The sequence below is a fragment of the Lepeophtheirus salmonis genome, chromosome 5, assembly GCF_016086655.4.
Source record: "Lepeophtheirus salmonis chromosome 5, UVic_Lsal_1.4, whole genome shotgun sequence".
In the NCBI taxonomy this organism is placed as follows: Eukaryota; Metazoa; Arthropoda; class Copepoda; order Siphonostomatoida; family Caligidae; genus Lepeophtheirus; species Lepeophtheirus salmonis.
The window spans coordinates 32666372-32679401 of record NC_052135.2 but is presented as its reverse complement, the minus strand read 5'-3'; the positions used below and the strand labels follow the sequence as shown (position 1 = coordinate 32679401).

The following is a 13030-nucleotide window of genomic DNA, read 5'->3' as shown; positions in this document are numbered from 1 at the left end:
TTTGTTTTGGATCAATTAAAGACAAGAAAAGTATGATCGCCCTTGTAATTAATGTCTTAAGGAGATATTTTTTTTATTTTTTATTAACCATTATATAACATAACTAGGGTTAGTATCCTCGAACTTCAGTGAGACATAAGTTATATCCCATAACTCCACTTAGAGTCAACTAATTCAAAAAAATGTTAACTCTAAAATACTCAAAAGAGCAAGTATTTTAATTTAACTTTTATTAAAAAATAGTATTTGTGCAAAAATTACCATAAACACATTATTTCAAAATATTAAAAATGGCGCCTCAGCTTGCAAGTTCGATTTCGACAATTTTTTGTTAGAGTTTTAACCTACTTATACCCTATAAGTAGGCAAAAAATGTGATCTCAATAAAATTACCTTCCTTTAGCTTTATAATTGGAAAATTTCATATTAGCTATAGTAATTTCCTTATTATTCTTGAAAAAAAAATGGATATATTTTTTTTTAATATGCCAAAGGTGAATTTGTTAACATTAAAGACTTTTCTGACAATTACAGCTTCGTCTTGTAGGTTACTTTTCAGGATTGTCATCAATATTCCTAACAGGCGACGATACATTCCCGGGTCTGCTAATTTAAAAAAAAATTACAATCTGTGTAATTACTCATTTAATATTATCTCCAACTACAACCCAACACCATGATATCGCCAAATTTTGTTCCAAATTATAAGAATAATTCATGACTTTTTTGGCGATTTACCCAGGTAGACTACGAAACTGAATTTTTAATTAGTAGGTTGATCTTTTGCAACAATTACAGAGTACCTGGTAATGTCCTTTTTGTAGGCCTGAACCTGAGGTATTACTCGGGGGTTGGAAATGGAGCAATGCAGCCGAGACGAGAATTGAATTGGTGGTTTATAAGAAATAATTAACCTACTCTGGATTACTTGCAGGTTACGTAATAGTGAGATATAATGGCCAATGGGGATTATCCTTGTGTAACCAATCTGAACAGAGGTAACAACGAAGTCACTCTATTTTCTACACCATCACAGTATCACATATTGTTATATTTTTCCTAAAAACTAGAAATAGATATGTATATGGGATAAATAAATACTATATTTTTAATAAGTATTAAATGTGAATATTTTGAAATTGTTTGACCTTGAGCGAAGTTATGTCCCGTTGAAGTTCGAGAATCCCTTGAAAAGGGATAAACTTTGAGGGACTCCCAAACCGGTCCTCATTCTCGCATTGGTATAACATTTCAGATCTATTGTTTTTTGTTGGAATAAACAACCTAACCAAAATTATCAACATCAATGGTAATGATGTCGGGAGAGTGTCACTTAGTGTTGTGTCAGTCCTTATTTATTCAGTCCAGCCCCGTTTTAGGGCTGGAATATCAGAAAATATTTAAAAAAAGAAGAAATACTGTTGAATGACGTCATCAAGAACATAATCTTGACAGTTTCAGGACTGATATGCAAGACTTGCTTTGATACTTTTTTAGGGAGACGACTTCAATTTTGCGAGAATATTAACAATTAATGCGATACAAAATTGGCAAATTAAAATTATTCTTTTTTTGATGGGAGGGGATTACTAGCTCATAATTTTTTTAACTAATTTATATTTCTTTTATCATGCAAATTCATGTCTTTTTAATGATTTTCCTTTTATCATTAAAATTAGAAAACTACAATTTGGTGACTAATTATAAAATACATTTCTTTGATGACCTTTTTTTATAAAAAAAAAAGTCACTGGTATCTGAAAACAAAGAACTGGTTTCGTTTCCCTAAAATGTAAGGGCAATTCTATATAAAGTATAACTAAACGGGGGGAAATAGCAAAAACACATATCATAATTCTTTAAATATGATATGTCTGAAAAAAAAAAATGTGTTTAAATATTCATTATCATATCATGTCATTATCGTGTATTATACATTATCGTGAAGTTAATATATTTTTTCAAGTTACTACTCTTACATTCTTTTTTAAAGACAAGGCTGATTACATTCTTATACTTGTATTCTTGTCATCATCTCGTAAATTTTTAATCGTAATACTTAATACAATTATGATTTATGAATCATCTTTTTAAATAGTAGGTACCTACTGTTATATTCACTCGGGATCATCCTTTGAGACTATTTTTCTGCTTTTGATAAATTAATTACAATCAAAATTTGCCCTTCTACGAAACTTCTCAAACTTTAATATTTTAAGAATCTTATTTGGTACCATATTAGTATCGATTTCATTGTGAAATTGTTATTATTGAACAGAATAATAAACATGTTATTATCTATAAATTGGGCTGACAAAATGCAAGTTTGGATTATTTAACACAATTTTCGTTTGTTCGTTCATCGGTTCAGACGCTCACTTATTGATTTTTTTAAACCAAAGGACGCCCATGTAGTCAATTTATGTACAAGTTTAGCCGATGACAAAAAAAAACTTTTTCACTAACGAGATGTCCCTTTCCAGTTACAACATATGACGTCATTTTATTATTTTTATTGGTGACGTATGGAATTCCTTCTTTCCTTTTCACAATTTACCTGGTGAGTTCATTAAATAGGGTAATTTTATGGAGGTTGTGTAGTTAGTTTTAATCTTGTAGAGTAATTCATGGTACCCTTTGATAACAAAAAGTATAATTGTAGCCAAAAATGTCCAAAAATGGAACAATTTAGTTTTAGCTTATGACCTGAGCAGTGGCATTAATGATCCCTTCAAAAAATGTATAATATATATATGTTAGACTGAACCGAATTGACAAAAGTTGGGAATTCTGTATCACCGGATATTCTTTTGCATTTTATTTCTCTAAACGAGAAAATAATCACCAAACGTTAAAAAAATGATCTTCATTGATGTGTTTTGTTTTGAAAATCTGTGAAATGTTGACAAATAGGAAATGTTGATGTTGTGTCTTTAAAATTATCGATTGGAATTCTATTACAGTATTTTTATTTTCTAATTATTATAGATCAAACATACATGTTGCATCTTTCTCTAGCTTAACTAGACTTATTATACATATAATAACTCCATTTATATAAGTCATTATATTACAGTATTGACAATTGTTTTGTAAAAAATATTGAAAAAGTCATCCTAGGCCCCCACCCCTGCAGCCCAAAAAAATTGATGAAGGTAGCAACGCCCCTATACTTAAACAATAAAAAATGATGCAAAAATGACCGTTATTCAATTTTTTTAGCTTTCATGAGTTAAAAAACAAACGGAAAGCATAAACGGCGTCCCTTTTCCACTCAATCTCCAAGCCTGAAAAAATATAATTATAGGTATTATCTAAACCATTTTTTTCCAGTTTTTCTACTTTGTCACTTTTCTATTTTTTCCCTTGCTATATTTACCTCAAAATGTATGTATGTAGAGTTATATCGGTTCTTCATGAGTGACCAATTATTGATACTTGATATTGGTCGTTGAAAAGGCCAAATTCTAAAGCACTCTTCACAAGGTATCGTTTTCACTAATATAGTAGGAAATTACTTCTCTTTACCAATAGAGTATGAGTTGTCGATTAAGCTTAGTAGTTTGTTTAGAAAGACTCAGAATCTATGCAGCATCTTTCAGCTATGAATATTTTGTTAGTTTGCTACTTACCCTATGGAAGCTTAATGTATATTTTAAGAATGAGAATAATTTATCATTACTCTAAAAAAAGGCTTAAACTATTTGTTATTATATACTTATAAGTATTGGATGTTTACTGCAAGAGTTGTATAAAATATGACCTCGAACGCGTTCGATACATTTTGTAGTTGTAGTTTTGTATAAAGTAATACTGGCGCATGTGCTTATGAAAGACAGTAGTACCCAGGATTTGTTAAAGTGTAAGTCCTTGTTGGACTCGGATTAGAATTGAGGATCGACATAGGTGAAATTTCCGCCTATATGTCCTTGCACTATAAGGAGTGGGCCTTGTGTTTATTTCCTTCCTGTCAAGGCTGCTTGCACGTCATGACAGCTAAGCTGCTCTCTTATCTAACATTATTCATTGTCAGTAGAGTTGAGTCTTTGCAACAAAAAAAGAGCGCGAGGAGAAGAAGGGATTTATATTTAATAATAATTTTATTTAAATTCATATATATTTATTTCATTATTATATTAATATCATTATGTATTTAGAAACAATTTACACAAAACATAGGTTAAATTATTCTTTCAGTGGGGGTGCTATCACGCCGATGACCTATGAGTATAGTTGATAATATTGTAGAGAAAAACGCGTGCAAGTAGGAGGGGGGAAAAAAGACATATGGTATCATTTTTTAAAATACTGATGTGATTATCATCTGCCTGCTTTATTATGATTTTTGAGGGTATAACGAATGTATTTATTAGCAAAATGTTTAATCAAGATATACTACGTATAATTGACTTCGACGTTTTTTATCTGTTACAGTAGATTTGAAAAAGTCACACTCCATGAAATTCTAATTCATTATGAACCTTATTCTCAGAATAATAGTTAATGAAACGACAAAGTAGAGTATTTGAAATATATTTGAAGCTCAAAGTTTAAAAAAGAAGGCTTTAATTAAATATAATCTACATACTAAAAAATAAAACCATTAAACATTTAAGTTAAATATACAAAATTAAACAATTAAAATCATATAACTATTAATAATAATAAATTATAAATACAGAATATTGAAATAATAGATTGATCCAGATAATTTTTTCTTGTTCTAACATCGGAATTCAGTTAAATATGTCATAACTTTAGGTTGCAATACACAAGCGAGACGTGGAGTTTAATCAAAAAGATAATCATCCCTCTTCTTCATGTGGAAGTTGCTATATACAATTGTGCACAGGATAGATATATCTCTACTGATGAGATCTAACTAATTATTAATAATAAAGTAAATGTCAAAATCATAAAATTAGATAATAAATATATTAATAAAAAAATGTTAGAAATACATTCATCGTAAAGATTTAGAGCAAAAGCTAATTATGTAGTAATGTCCGGCGATATTACTCCCTATTAAGAGCATCAAAAAAGATTTTCCACCGTTATTTAGGTATGCTTATATAACAACATACTATTATCATGAAGGATATATACAATTGTTAATTATAATGCAACACTCAATGTAACTACCCTCGTTGTTGTGACCATTTAAACAGTTGTTTTTGCCTTTTATGAGTTTTCTGAACACCATTTCTTGGAGCCTATCACCCATAGCTAAGCCTTAAGTGATAAAAAAGTAATATTTATTGACTATGTAATATTGGAAAACCTAATGATCATACCCAAGTCTTAAAGCGAAGAAACTAGTCTTTGACAAACTAGTTGCAAACCATCCAAAGCTACTAACCCCGTTGTTGTGACCATTTAAGCAGTTGTTTTTGCCCTTTACTGAGTTGTGTATCATAATTCTTGATATTTTTAGCTAAAATAGAATCATATTTTATGGTTAGATTTAAAAAAAAATTGAATACTTACTGTTAGATAGTACAAAATTCAGAGTTTCATTTCGAAATTAGTAAATACTTTGTACTTTTTACTGATAACTTGATCGTCATTTGGTGTGGATGACTCAAAATATTTTATATGTATTTCTATAAATGACATCAGTACCAACATCCTCCATTAATTTAATGATGGTTCCTTGGGAAGGGATAGGTTTACCCGTGTATTTTCTCCATAAACTTTTCGAACGTAGATGATTAGCAATGGATTACATGTAATAAGCATCTTTGTAAGATCAAAGTTAAAGTCTGACTTGATGTATTCATCGTTCACTTGATTTTATAGATGAATCTTGTTATGAGATGAGGATATTGAGTGGTGTGTAATTCTAGACAGGAGACTAAAGGCACATTTATATGGACAAATCCGACAAACCATCTGTTTCTCATCCGGTAAGTAATTCCCAAATTCATGGGCCTCCATTTTCAGAAATCCAGACAGAAGGCGACGTTATTTTAGGCATTTTATTCAGTTCTCTATCGACCATCACCATCTAATATAATATTAATATTGAATAATAAAGGCGGGAATGATGACTTTCTTGATTGATAGAAGAAGATGTATATTATTTAATCAATGATGCCATACGTATTTCTTCTCTTCTGCTCGCACGCTTTTCTATTCTTACCAAAATTATCACCCTTACCTATGAGATACTGAACAAAAATGTAGAAAGAGCACACCCAACAAGCGTTTTTCCTTTTCTAATTTTGAAAGGTACTTTTTTTCATTACAAACTACTAAACTTTAATTTTTATTATTCCCATGTTAATTTTTGAATACCGGCCGATCATATTTATAAAACTCTACTTACACCTCCAAGATAGCTGATATATATTAAAGACGCCCCTGGCTGATATATAGGATGATTTTATTTAACGAAGATTATTTCTTTCATCATGGATTTTGTGTTCGATTCGGAATCGGGACTAATACTATTAGCTTTTAATGAGGAAAATAGTTACCTTGAAAAATAACCTAAATTAAAATTTATAAATTAATTTAATTGAAGGTCGACACATTACAAGTCAATTGGACATAAAGAGTTTGAAACTCATGTAAGGCCGTTAAACATTAAACTAACATATTTGGAAAGATATGCCGTGTGCATTCAAGGATCAAACTAGTATTATCACGATATCAATATTTTCGTATCGGTTGGTGCATCTAAATTGATATCGATACATTTTTGAATAAAAATATGAAACAAAATGTCGTTAAGGGCAGCTCGCATACGCTTACTGGGGGATCCTCAAATTTTATAATTGGGCTAACACATCGTTTTTTCCAGAAAAGACAATTTTCGTTCTTATTTTTTTGTTACGTCATCACTAAGGTAATATTTTTATGACGTAAAGGCTCTGTAAATACCGGTTCCAATCCTAATTCAGTAAAGTACCGTATTAAATTAATGTTGCATCTATTTTATTAGAGTCATTAAGAACCAAGAAATTAGAAGAGGAAAAAAAAGAGAGAGAAAAAGAAGCTACAAATGCCCACTGCCCATTTATTAATTTATATTAAATGAAATCCTTTCTTTGAGTAACTTAACTACTTTTGATGTATTATTTCGGCAAATTTACGTTTTGACTTATGAGCACTAATTGAACTAAACTAATATTCTTTAGAAACTGTAAAATCCTCCAGTTCCTGACAAAAACATTGTATGTGCCTAGTCTGTTTCCTCAGATATTAGAAGAACCTCAGTATAATTGTGATTGACGAGTTAGAAAATTACTTAGGAACAGCACCATAAAACTATAAATAAATGTGATGAAGTTTAGTTATAAAAATAAATCTGATTCAATAAATGAAGAAGTCGATAGAATCGAATCGAAAAATCATACTCATCTAGTCAATAATTGTTTGAGTTGACTTTATACTGTTTTAAATGTATCAATAATAAATATAGATATAAATAGAAAATATAGAGGTGACAAGCTATGCGAAAGATTTTTCCATTGTCTTCAGTTGTTAACTTTGGTATACTTCAGGGATAATATTTTGACAAAATAGCACTGATTTTTTCCTCGGATTTGATCACAATATCTACCAATAGACTAAACACACCAACTGCACTAAAATTCACAGGATAAGAATATTTATTCTCTGTCTGCCTAACTAAGCCAAGCGGCCAAGTCATAATCCTTTTAGCCTTTTTATTTTTCTTTGCCTATGGCTAAACCTTTAAACCAAGTAGCAAAGCGACGTGATGCATAGCTGAAAAATGTCTTGGTACACATAAACTTTTTTTGTCTGATAGAGTCACTGTTTAGCTATTATTGGGAGATACAATAAGGAGTTATGATGTTAATAACATTTATTATTTATGTTATTAGCTAATTAGATAATATCCTGTTATATAATAGATTTTAGAAGATGCTCATTTGAGGTGCAGAAGACGGAAATAGAATTGTGGAGCATAAGGCGAAATATATAATTGGTTGAAATGGACCTTCTGAGATACTTAACTTCATTTCTAAGGAACCCAATTTGAATTATGTCTTAAACTCTTTAGCGTTTTGTGGTGAGAATGAGCTGCACTGTATCAAAAATAACTTACTCTTTAGTTTTTGTAATATTTCAGATTCATGAAGTTTCTAATTCGTAATGTACTTATTAGTCTTATACCTAACTGAAGACAAACTCAGTACACACAGAAATTATGACTCTTAAATTTGAGGTTAATTATACCAGTAGCTCGAAACATATGATGTGATCATATAATGTTTTAATATGCATACATTCCAAATAGATACAGTATAGTGATTGGCAAAGTATTAGTAGTAAACCACTTGAGAAATAATTAAAATTTCCAAATGGTGATATATTGTTTTAGTTGGTTATCTATTACCATTGGAGCTCTACATCTTGTACATAGAATGCGGGTTCTTTATGAGACAATTATCTCCGATGGCGATACATGTGTTATGGGAGTATCTTCCTATGAAGTAATCGCCTGAATTTTAATGAAGGCAAAAAAAAGATGGTAAAAGATGGAAGATTATGTTATAACAATAAATAAATTATCTACGCCAGTTAGAAAAAAAACAGAGTAACGTCATTTGAAGAGAGACATCTTGCGAAAAAATGTTAAAACACTGCACCATAGAATCTCCTCTAGCTAATGGTCGTGTCTCGTTACTTTATTTTAATGCTTTACCTATGGCAAAAATACCCCGGCAGTAGTGTTGTGTTGGTCCAGTCCTATCGGTCCTTGGGACCAGTTCTAAACCGTTAGTCCTCTGAATTTTTCCAAAATATGTAGATTATATAGTAAGCCAAATAAGACATGCATTAGATTTAATTATTTCTTAAGTGGTTTACTACTACTAATACTTAGTCAATCTATTACTATGTTACTGTATCTGTTTGGAATGTATGAATCTCTACTGGAGTGGACAAAGTCCTAAATAATTACCTACATACACCGGTGCCAGAATGTATTTTTAAGTGGGAGTTGGGAATTATATAATTCGTTGATATCATACCATTAGAAACGTCCATAGGATTGGGGGGGGGGCAGATGGACCATTGCACTATTTTGACAAAAAAAATATGTATATATATATAAATGCAAAATTTAATAAATATTTATTTAGAAGAGGAAATAAACTTTTTGTTTTAGTTAATGGGCCCTTTGGTTCCGACGCTACTTATGTATTTATGCCATAATAATCTAAGGAAAATAAATCTCCTTATTTCCAAGAATCAATAAGTATATCATACATTGGGGGTATGCAACGGTTGACGTGATCTTACGCAACACAAACACCCTCAACCTTAAATTTCCTCATCAGTCTTTTTTACCATTCAACATTCCCATGGATCGATCTTTCAATTTTCTTCACACGTAGCCAGGATGGAAGAAAAGAATGAATGATAACTCGCTCTAACATATAATACTTCTAGAATTAATATTATATGTTTTAACTACACCTCTCCTAATTAAAACTTCAGGTATTCTGTCAATAATAAGGATGTTATTATTTAATCAGAAGGCACTTGATTAAATTTCAACAACTGAAATAACGTAGTTAGTAACTACGTCATTTCAGCTATTGCAGTAACAATAGAGGGCAGGTCATAGCATGACTGAAAAAATGTATTAAGACCGAACCGGAGTTAACACTAACTATACCGAACAACACTAGATCAAACTCAATATTAAAAAAAAGAAATAAGGATCTCTAAAATTTAATATGGAAAGGTTGACAGGACTTTTTTATACCAATAAATAAGATATATCATATGTACCCTCTCATTTTAACTTTCAACTTCTACCTTGACGTTCTTACATAAATTAAGACAGTAAAATCTAAATGAATTACAAATTGCGAAGGGTATACTTATTATTTATTAATACTTTTTTTTTAATTGTAAAAGTACTTTAATTAAATAAATAATAATTATAAAGCTTATTTGATCTCCACGAAAAGGTATCATGTGGATTCATTTGACCTTCTCAGAGTTTTTACAAATATATTTTGTTTGACTAAGAAGCTTACAACTCATAATCGTATTATCAGTCAACCAAAAAATGGTTTTCGTAAAAAAATCAATTTCAGTTAAAATAGTAACTATAAAGGAGATTATCATTTAAGGGGCCCTCTGTGTTCCATCCAGGTCATAATATATAAAAAAATAATGAATATTCCCAAATTTAATGGCGTGTAGGCGAGTTAAAACAATGGGCATTCCAAGATTATTCAACCATTGTGATAAAGATTTAAATCCTCACATTAAAATTGAAGGAGTGACCTACGGCAATTACGATATATGTCCAGTATTCAGGTTAATTTAAATGAGAATCCTAAAATATAACTAAGTTAGTGGCTACTAGTGTCACTTTGAAAGAGAAGGATTTGTGGGTCCTGACAAAAAGGCGCGTTACGACTATTGTAAACTTAGATTATTAACATAAAGGGATTCAAAAATTGTGAGCGATAAGAAGCGCGTTTCACAACATGCCTCTCTGTGTTTCAAAGAGTAAGACTGTCGATTGATGAATGATGAAGAACAACTACATAGAAGAGAATGAGGGCAACGGCGTGACGGGTCAGAATTGCACAGGTGCGTTCAACCAGGCGACTAGAGCAATTTTTGCAGAGGACTGCGTGTAAGAAAAAGAAAGAAATGGAAAGAAGAAGGAGGAGGTTGAAAGAAGAAGAAGCAGAGTGTCTGTGTCGTCGTATATGTGTGAATGGCTGTTGAAGTGGAGTGGGATTCCCATGAATTAAGGGTAAGAGAGAAACAGAAAGAGACACACACTCACTCACATATATACATAGAGATACATATACAAAAAGAAACATAAAGAGAGAAAGAAAAGGAGGAAAAAAGAAAAAAGGACCAAAAGTTGTAATTCAGTGATTTGAATTTGTTATTGTGACTTGGTAAAGCTGTGATGAATTTATTCCGTCCATTTTTCATTGGATTCAATAAGTATTAGGTACTTTTCGGATGCTAGGTTTCAGACCATGAATATCACAAAATCTAATTCCATGAAACTGGGCTATGCTGGAGGAGGAGGAGAGAGGTGAGTGGATGTCAGAATCAGAATGGAACACGACGACTTCTTCCAAGTCCTTCCCTCAGTTACTTATCAGTTATCTCATTCCACCTTCTTTCTTTATTCCAGTGAAGGACAGACGTTTGTGGTGCATAAGGATACGAACGGATATGGGCTGACCCTTTTTGGATATCGACCTGTATTTGTTCAAACCGTGAAGGCCAAAGGGGCAGCTGATCGAGCGGGTATCAAAGAAAGGGACATCATACTTCAAGTGAATGGCATCAATGTGACTGAGTCCTCTCACGATGAAGTTGTTGATATTATTAAAGGTCTGAGCGCTTTCCTCTAAGGGTCCTTTATCACCTCCCATTTTCCTTTTAGGTGTCTTAACATCCTCTCAAGTCACACACATCCCTGTCCCTTTCTTTTCTTTACATCAACTGAATTCCTTCTCCTAGAGTGTCTCAAATAAACACATGAAATCTTGAGTCAAATATTGAAAAACAAAATAGAAAGCTCGTTCCGTTTTCATACGTTTCATTACACGACATTTAAAAAAATATATATAGTGTCTTCATAGCTAACTACCCTCTCCCTTCCACTTGCTCCACTTTGAACCAAAATAGTGCATTTCTACATCAAACTCCATGTATACAAAATCATTTATCATGAAATTTAGCAATATATACATGAATTGTTCACTCAAATACATTCTGTGATAAGATGTTGTGCTTTGTGAACCCAAGGTCAAGAATTCAAAATAAGAATTCTTATATTTGAAACTAGAGTGACATAAAGTCATTCAATCATGATACAATACAGCGTTTGATTATAACTATTATTATAATAATCAAAATCTATAGTATGAGGGGAGGATTAGATTATGTCCTCCTCAGATTAGTTAAATATCAATTAAAGAATAACTCAAGTTTCTCTGTATGATGTAATGCTACATTTTTATAGTATGTGAATGATGCTTATTCTTTTTTTATTGGGTAAGCAGGCAAAAATAAATTGGGAGTATTAATTTGATCTCAATATGTGCTGCTTATCACTCATTCCTTTCTGAATATAATTGTTATTTTCAATGAAATGTTTAAGAGCATATTATGAGCCTACCAGACTTAACCATTGTGTTAGTCGTTTTTTTTAGTCAATTATTTTTTAAACATTTATTCGTCACATGCAGTTGATATTATCTAAGTCATAAATATTAAAAGAGCTATAATTGACTCTGTGTTTAATAATTCATAGGTGTAAACATTACCCCTATACATAAATTATATTGAAATGGGTTCCCCTTATTTTTATTTTCAACACAAATTCTTGAAAAGGGGAATGGGTATGTGTGAAAATATACTCTTATAAGTAGTAAAGAAGAAGAAAAATGAAATTAATTGTTTTATTTACTTTTCTTTTTTTGACAAGTGAACCCTCATGATTTACAAATAATTATTTAATTAAGTACTAGTGAGTATATTGTTAATTCACTTAAAATAAAGCACGAAGAAAGATGAAACACCTTGTTTTGCTGCCTATAGCAACCGCGCCCAATTTTTTTCCCATACGCAAACAATCTGTGCAAATAACACCCCCCCCCCCATTCATTGAAGTTAAGGAGTAATAGGTTTTGCATTCTTTTATATTACTTTTACCTTTAAAAAATAATGTTGCTACTACTTATTAATGCGTAATAATATAAATATTAATCTTAAACATGAACGTTGGTTCTTTTTCTGAAAATTAGTATAAACAGGAATGATTCAGTGTGTTAAATATGTTATATAATAAATATGCTGCAAAAACTCTTCCATTTTGTTGGTCAGAATTTGTTTTGTTTTTATAAAAAAAGTTACTTTATACACATATACCCAGATGCATATATATGCTTAATTTACTATTAATGTTATATACTTAAATTTGATTAAGGAAACTCTTACACCACGGTTGTTGTTCAAAAAGTATTTATATACAGGAACGATTCATTATGAATGCTTCTCT

The 13030-nt window shown here is 31.0% G+C and overlaps 2 protein-coding genes across 12 annotated transcripts in view; one reads left to right on the top strand and one right to left on the bottom strand.

Annotated features, from left to right (window-relative positions):
- LOC121117492 (alanyl-tRNA editing protein Aarsd1-B) overlaps positions 1 to 13030 on the bottom strand; it is a 392734-nt gene that overhangs the window by 334158 nt on the left and 45546 nt on the right. The gene's annotated exons all lie outside the window — the stretch shown is intronic.
- The window catches only part of LOC121118915 (uncharacterized), a 105642-nt gene continuing 103027 nt past the window's right edge, over positions 10416 to 13030 (top strand). For 3 of the 11 annotated variants that reach the window (XM_071888590.1, XM_071888593.1, XM_071888591.1), the window contains exons 1-3: positions 10454 to 10756; positions 10806 to 11053; positions 11156 to 11358. In XM_071888590.1, the coding sequence (XP_071744691.1) occupies positions 10995 to 11053; positions 11156 to 11358 (262 nt within the window). In that variant the 5' untranslated portion in view covers positions 10454 to 10756; positions 10806 to 10994. Of the gene's footprint in view, positions 11054 to 11155; positions 11359 to 13030 lie in introns of all 11 variants that reach the window. The other 8 variants (XM_071888592.1, XM_040713508.2, XM_071888594.1 and 5 more) reach the window with 5 other exon arrangements.